At 38.5% G+C, this 8,274-nt stretch overlaps 1 protein-coding gene across 2 annotated transcripts in view; it reads right to left on the bottom strand.

Moving 5' to 3' along the window:
• Positions 1 to 1,410: 1,410 nt before the first annotated feature.
• LOC107666579 (band 4.1-like protein 1) overlaps positions 1,411 to 8,274 on the bottom strand; it is a 193,851-nt gene continuing 186,987 nt past the window's right edge. For both annotated transcript variants that reach the window (XM_016457986.1, XM_016457988.1), the window contains 3 exons: positions 2,439 to 2,519; positions 1,963 to 2,079; positions 1,411 to 1,714 (listed from right to left, as the gene is read on the bottom strand). In XM_016457986.1, coding sequence (XP_016313472.1) covers positions 1,709 to 1,714; positions 1,963 to 2,079; positions 2,439 to 2,519 — 204 coding nt within the window. In that variant the 3' untranslated portion in view covers positions 1,411 to 1,708. The remainder of the gene's footprint in view (positions 1,715 to 1,962; positions 2,080 to 2,438; positions 2,520 to 8,274) is intronic.

Genomic DNA, 8,274 nt, shown 5'->3' with positions numbered 1-8,274 from the left:
CAATATATGATGATTGTTTTTCATGACAATGCATAATATTATAATTATATGTATTTGTTTTTTAAATATCTGTTATGCTTTTGATTGGAATATACACATACTGTAGGTCAGATATAATGTTACATTCACACTGTTGTATGGTGACAATTTATAGAGATGGAAAACCCAAAAGCTCACATTAAGCGAGCATATAAAAAAAGTAATAAAGTCAAAGTCATACAGCATAACTTAAATAGAACTCACTGAAAATCCAAAAAAGCCTTACGTGATAAACATTTAAAAAATAATAATAATAAAAAACTAAATTCATTTTATTGATCAAGCATCAGTAACTAGAACACAACCTTGTGAGTTGCTTTGTCTACTGCCTTCCAAGGCAACATCCTGAAACAACTGAATTTAAACATAATATAGAAAACATTTAAAACATTCTATGATACAATATGTCAAATAACGTTCCACACAGAAGACTGAGAAATGTATTTAAATAAAAAATGTGAGTAATGATACGATACTCTAATAAAAATAAAAATACACATTTTTAGTTATTTATAAAACATTATTATTTAATTGATTCTATAAACGCAAAATTTCTCTAACCTCAACCACCATCTTGGATTGGATATTTTCACTGAGCCCATTCAAATTTATTATGGGATTTCCTTATTTATAAGTGTTGCTTAGAATTCAGACAACAAAGGTTTCTAAGACAGCAGTATAATTATCTTTTTGAACAGCCTTTGTGTCAGGTTAACGATGCCTTAAAAATGTCACCTAATAAGCAAGTCAACAAGATTTAAAAATGGAGCCATGTTAATATTGAGTATACTCAGCGGACCTAGTTGAAACTAAGGTTGAAAAAAGCAAGGAGGTTGACTTTTTTTTTTTGTATAATCATTGCCACATCTTGCCACAACTTAAAATGCCACATGGATTCAATTTGGTATGTGGAAATATTTGTTTATTATTATGGCATGTGTAATTCTGCTTTGTTCAGCTGTTTTGATGTTGGGTCTTTTCACTCTTTTCATTTATTAACTGGTCAGGTGTGGGTATCTTTTAAAATGCTATACTTCAAACATTCTAAATTCCTGCATATGCATAAGACAGTTGAAATGATAAATATTCATAATTAACAAGCAAACACTTGATCAAATATTATTTAAAAATATGAAGCTGGCCATCAAATATACGTGGCTTCTGTGTATGCCCATTCTTATACTTTTTCAGGTAATGTCTTGAAAGTCATGCATGAATTTTAAATGGAAGCCTAAATCTTAAGGATTTTTTTTCCAATTTGAGAAAGTTCAAAAAAGCTGTGAGCTCTAAAAAGGTAATTCTAGGAACTAAGTCTGATGTCACAGAATTACTAGACAATACTAGAATTCCAACACTTTCAGCATTTTAAAAAAATCCCCTCTAAATTAAATGTTAAACTACTGACATTTATACAAGACTGAAGATAGTTCAGACTACTGTTGATATGGTGAAAGTATTCAGAATGGTACAGAACATTGTAAAGACACCAGATGATGGGAGATTGTCATTAAAATGGACAGATTAGAGTGTGATGGCAGAGGACTGGGTGCATGGGTGATTTGTTTTGAGCAAACTGTTCAGTAGCATAAGTAGCACAACTCCTTTCAACTGAAATACATAGAACCAGAGCTGATCTTCTCTCCATGTTCCAAACAGCACCTTCTATTGATCAAGACTGGAACAATTGGACAAATGCACAGCACACACACACACACACACACACACACACACACACACACAGAGAGAGAAAGAGAGAGAGAGAGAGAGATGTAATCATTTAACTGCAGAGATAAACCCTATAATTCAAATAACTTTTACTTCATTTCACTTTGCGTTTAACATGTTCAAATATCACCTTAATGGACAATAAGAAATTCTAAGTTTTAGAAATTCAATAACCAATGTCCTTTATGTTTGCTGTACCTCATATGTTCGATGTTTCTCTTCATATGAAGAGTCTGTTTCCCTGACCACTATGGCCTTAGTCACCAGCATATCAGGGTGCTGTTGTTTGGCCTCCCGTATTGCCATGGCGAGAGCCTGCAGAAAGTTAGTTTTAATGACAGTAAAGTGATTTTAATATACATGTACCATTACATTATTTGCTGACCTACATAGTATGCTAAATTAGGTTTAGTGTTTTCCAAATCATACTAAATTATAAAAAGTTTTGGGTGAATTTTATACTAGTAGAAGAAAATTAAGAAAAAATAAAAATACAGGTGAATGTGTCTTTTAGTCAGGGTAAGCAATCATGAAAGGGCTATGTGGTTTCTACATTTATTTATTGCATATTAAAATTTACCAGCACTGGTCATCTGGCTTCCTTCATATTTAATAAGTACATACTTGACCATCACTATACATACTGTACATTACATCTACATGTCTTTGCTTACCTGATGTTGATCCACATCATCATCTCCTGTTATGATGATCCTTTTTTCAATCCTGGTCTCTGCATAACCTCCTTTCACTGTCTGAAACCAGTTAAAAACATTAAAGAATTTAATCTCCGACAAAAGATTTCATCAGCTGCCATTTTTATAGACTTTCGCCACCATTCTGTTTATTTAAAGCTTTTTTTATTTATTTAAATATTCACTGTAGTGTCTGGACCAATCAGACACACCATTTTTCATTTGATTTAACAAATCAATTATTCATTAGATTAACAAACATTCACAGACCCCTCACCCAATAAACATACTGGGTGCCAAGATGTCTGTGAACGAGGCCCAGGACCCTGGTTACCATGGCAACCATGACACCTTTGCTAGACCAGATAAACTTTACGACCTAATGGCATGTTGAGAGTTCTCCCTCTCACTACATTTTCCATAGGAAAGACACATAATGCACAGCAAAATGGACTCTTCTCTAATTAATTCATAGGAAAACCTTTCTGTGAATGAACACATATCTCCTCAGGACATTGTGTATACCATTACTGTTCTTGTATATTGTCTGTTGAATTGTATACTGTTTTGTGTGTGTGTTATGATAGATCACTAGTTAATATAGCCCCACCGATACCATGTTTGGTCTCTTTGAATTTGTCTTCTGATGATCTAAATGAGCGTTTATATTATATGTGGGTACATAGGCAATATATTAGTGTTCTAAGAATCTTTAGTAATTTTGATTCGAGTTCCATATGCAAATTACCATGCTCTCACACAAAGGGTCATAAAACTCCCCAGTATTTCCAACCTCCTGCTTGGAATTTCAGCCTTTCTCATTGGACAAGCCCATCCTGAGAGGCTTGAATCTTCTCAGACCTTAAAAGGCTCACACACAGTTCTGCCCATGTCTTGTTGTTCTTCTTCTGCTAAGAATTGGTTGATGGCAATTTAATTCTGCTACAGTTACTACTGGCAGCTGATATAAATAATTGTAATTAATCATAATTAATTGTAATTATTTATATACATTTCCCTTTTGAGCTAATTTGCTACATCACCTTATTAATGTTTGCAGAGAAATCGATCTGTCCATTTACTATCTACAATTTTTGAAGTTATGTCAAGCTGAATAATAATGGTGTGTTGGCTCAGAGGGCATAATGGGCCTCATTTATATACTTTTGAGCTAATTTGCTACATAATTGGTGGAGAACGGTGGCAATCGTTTAAACATTATTTGCAAGCGGACTCAGTATAAAACTTGTGTGTTTGTCTCATAAATTTCATTAACGTCTTACACATGCAAACCAGCTTCTGATAAACTCAGATAAACTATAGCTTGAATGTGCCTTCCTATGAGCAGTAGAAAGTTTTCAGTGCTATAATGCGTTTAAATCGTATGATAAGAAACTAAACTGATTTTAGCGAAGAAATCCTAATTTCTGTTGTTAGTAGAGCGTAAGCCTTATCCGACGAAGAAATCTCAGATTAGCAGCCCATATAAATGGTACCAGAATAAATTAATCTGGTATTGGGCGAAGAAATCCCCATTTTCAATTTTGAATGCATAAGTCTTAAATCTGACGAAGCAATCTCAGATTAGCGGCATGAATTAATCTGCGTGGCGAAGAAATCCAACTGGCAGTTAAATTAAATCTGGGCGACGAAGAAATCTCGCTGCAGTATATTTACTTTTAATAGTGATTTGAGCGATGTTCCTCATCTCCCTAAATTAAGGCCTTCTTGTATCTATTGCGTATCATTGTAGTCATTAAGGTGATGCAATTGAATAGCGAATTAATGGTGTAATTATAGCCTAGCTAACTAGTAATTCACCATTGTCTGTTAAGTGAATGTGCTGTTTTGATTTGTGAATGAAGTTGTATGCGACACGTCATAACTGACTGCGCTTAAGTTTCCCATGCATGTTTACAGCAGCGCAAGTTCTGCTCCATTTGCGCGTGTTGTAAGCTTGCATTGGTCTCTTAGCAACGTCTGACCCCGGGAGGTGCGAGCAGGCTCTTCCGGTTCAATCTGATAACATCACACACGTAACAGACCTTTGTGTAAACAAAGAACTGCGTGTAGCCAACGCTAACTCTTTAGCAGCCATACAGGCTAAGGTAAGCCCTTTACCTCAACTGCTAGCTGTTAGCATCTGACTAACACTTAGATAGGTGTGAGTGTAAAGTTTGAACCACTCCTCCTCTCTCTCTCTCCCCCTCACTCTTGGTTTCACTTCCTGTTTGTGCTATCACCTTCTGTTTAGGCTCAGTTAGGTTGGCCCCTCCTCAAATACTTTGGTTTTATTTGTGTTATTTTTATTTTGACTTTATTCTTCTTCTCTTTGATTTTATTTCATTAATTTACCTTTGTTTAGCTTGAATGTACTAATTCTAATAAACTAAGTTGATTTTAATTAAATCTGAGCTTTAATTAAATCTATTTATTTATTTTTCCTTTTAGTTTCCTGCAGCTATTAGGACCTTTTCGTTTTACTTTACCTTATTTTCGTTTATTTGACCATCATCATCCACCCTCTTTGTATAGGATTGCAGTAGTTTTATCAACTGATGTTTCCTTAATGAGTTATACAGGTTATTAGTAGCCTAATCCCTGTTTCCTCTCTACTCCTCCTCACTCCTCAGTGCCAGGCCCCTCCTTGCTCCTCAGCACCAGGCCTATTACATAAGGTACAGTTACCATGCATTATGCTACAGGCCCGAGAAGACTAGAAACACTTCCTAGTGTCTCTGTTTATATACCTTGAGGTGTTTGATGTGTCCCTGCTAGCTTAGCTAACAGACCCCCTAAGTTTATGACCTTGCTGCAGCATTCCTTTTAACAAGTGACAACTGCCTAGTTGTATCTCCTAGTTAAACTAAATAAGGCAAGCCCTTCCTTCTCTCTCTGTCTCTTTCTGATTTTATTTCAGTTTTGTTTTATCTGATACCTTCATAGTGACCAAACCTGTGAACCATCAGTGCTTTGAGTAATAGTTTGACCACATGTATAGCCCGGTCCTTAGCTGACCCCTGCTTACATCCCCATCAACAAAGTTACTCAAACTCTCTCTTTGTGTTGAACACAAAAACATAGCACCCTACCTCACTAGCTGCCCCTCACCAGCTATTCACACCTTACACAGCCTACACAGCCATTCCCCATACAGATAGCGTTACACCTCTGTACGTACTTGCATTTGCCTTCTGCCTCTCTCTCTCTGGTGTTCCCACAAGTGTGCCAGTATGTCACAGATATTCCACAGACATCCAGCCCTGCCAGCTCAACAGGACCACTTGGAAACCCAGCAGAGCACTGTGATGGACATCCTTCAGCCCAAAGCAGCCAATGACCTGCAATGACAGAGAGAGGAACAGCGAGACTGCGACACAAATGGACACCTGACACCAAGCCTGGACAACCAGGAGCTGACCAGCATCATCTTCTCCTTGGCCCACACCCTCAAGGGCCTCAGACAGGAGGTAAATGATCTGAAACTGCAAGTCACAAACTGCCACAGGGAACTGACAACCACTCAGAGAGAGACGGCACAGAACAGATGCAAAGAACCTGACAGAATGGTGCAACAGAAGGAAATCACCAGTCTTCAGGAGGCACTAACAGCTGCTGAACACCAAGAGTAGGTTGGAAAAGCCACCAGACAGGATTTGGAAAGAGAACAGTTTCACACAAAATCACTGTTAAAAACAGCATATGTGAAACTTAACGAGAGAGACACTAGAATTAAGGCCTTAGAAGGCCATCTGCATGCAGCCAGAGCTGAGGTCCAAACCTGGACTCAGCAATTCTGCAACATTAAAGAGGCGCTTGACATGGTTCAGAAAGAATTGAAACAGTCCTACCGACTGCGCATGGACTCAAGTAAAAGACACCCTGCTGCATGTCACACAGCCAGCAGTGCAAACTCCCTCACCCCTGTACACAGATACAAAGGGGGGAACCAAAGTGTTCTGCTTGACCCTTGAGCCCACTGTTCACACTTCACCAGCCAGCAACCACAGCGGGATGGGGCAGGGACCCTTCCAGAGGACCACTGCAGACACACACACCGTGTGACCCCACAGACCCCAACAAGCTGGCCAGAGACAATACAACTGGCAACCTAAATACTGCAGAGGGCCACAACACTTGCCCACCTGCAAAACATGGACTTTTATGCTTGAACTCTGCCCAATGTGACCACACAAGACAGACTATCTGCTCAGGTTCACCTCTGGCCTTGAGGCACACAGGCAACAGAGATCCTGAGGACATTAAAGGAACTGATCCTGAGAGTGGCCTCACCAGCAGCTTAAACAAGCCATCATAAAGGAATTCTCAGACCCTGAGTCTGAACACGGACTGATCGCTTCCCTAGACACCAAACAGGGCCGGCATGAAACTCTCCATGCTGACTACCACAGACTTCGACGAGCTTACTTCGGAGCTCATAATAGTAATTACCCTGGGATGGAGGAGGACACCAGCTTCAAAACAATTCCCTGTGACCCCAGGAACCACCTGCACTTTCACCAGTGAGAGTCTAACCTGGCTGTTCCACACCGCGGGTACCACGGATAGCCTACTGGCTAACAACATCGACAAACAACCATCTTACCCTGCCACCATTACTAGGATGACAGGTGACACAGCCTCGACACCTGCTGCATAAGCTCGAGGACCCGCACTTTGCTACACCTACACCACAACCACTCCTGGAGGCAACAACAGCCAGAGAGCCACCACTGTCTCCCAGCCGTGAGTGGCAGGTGCGTGTCTGATTGTTCTGCACCTTTGACGTCGCTCGCTGTTGTCTATTCTACGGACAACAACGTTCCAAAGGGGGGATATTTGTAGCGTCTGGACCAATCAGACACACCATTTTTAATTTGATTTAACAAATCAGTTATTTATTAGATTAACAAACATTAATAAACATATAAACCAATAAACATACTGGGTGCCAAGATGTCTGTGAACGAGGCCCAGGACCCTGGTTACCATGGCAACCATGACACCTTTGCTAGACCAAGTATTTTCTGTGGCCACGAAAATATCCTTTCCTAGAGTTGATATGAACTTACACTGAATGTTCGCTGGACGAACAGATTGGTTGATGGCAATTTAATTCTGCTAGTAGTAATACTGGCAGCTGATATAAATAATTGTAATTAATCATAATTAATTGTAATTATTTATATACATTTCCCTTTTGAGCCAATTTGCTACATCACCTTATTAATGTTTGCAGAGAAATCGATCTGTCCATTTACTATCTACAATTTTTGAAGTTATGTCAAGCTGAATAATAATGCTGTGTTGACTTAGAGGGCATAATGGGCCTCATTTATCAATCTAACGTAGAACTGAGCGCAGATCCGTGCGCACAAATCAATTTTACGACAGAGTTCACATGTGATTCATGAAACATTCGTATGCCGCTAATCTCATCGTACTAATGATCGCGCGTTGATAAATGTGGCGGCAGAAAACAATCGTCATTTGAATATCACGCCCCTAAAAACACCCCAGTTTAGAAGCCTCACCCCTAGAGTTTACGACAAGGAGAAACGAAACCCGGCCAAAAAGACGAAGTAATCTCATGAAAGAGAAATTGATCTTACTCCAAAAACATATTTTAAATTTAACGGTATTCAGAACAGAACAAAAATGTAAAAATAAGTAGTTATAAAATTATATATTAAACTATAAAATAAAACACAAATTAGGCTATAGTGGCATTCATTATAAACAACTGTAATGTCAGATTACTTTTCTTAGGAAATTAATTATTATTAATTAATTCAGGTTTTGAGAGGACACGAAT

This window comes from Sinocyclocheilus anshuiensis, unplaced genomic scaffold (assembly GCF_001515605.1).
Source record: "Sinocyclocheilus anshuiensis isolate Anshui unplaced genomic scaffold, SAMN03320099.WGS_v1.1 scaffold1401, whole genome shotgun sequence".
Classification (NCBI taxonomy): domain Eukaryota; kingdom Metazoa; phylum Chordata; class Actinopteri; order Cypriniformes; family Cyprinidae; genus Sinocyclocheilus; species Sinocyclocheilus anshuiensis.
The sequence above is the reverse complement of the archived record's forward strand: the minus strand, read 5'-3'. Positions and strand labels throughout refer to the sequence as shown.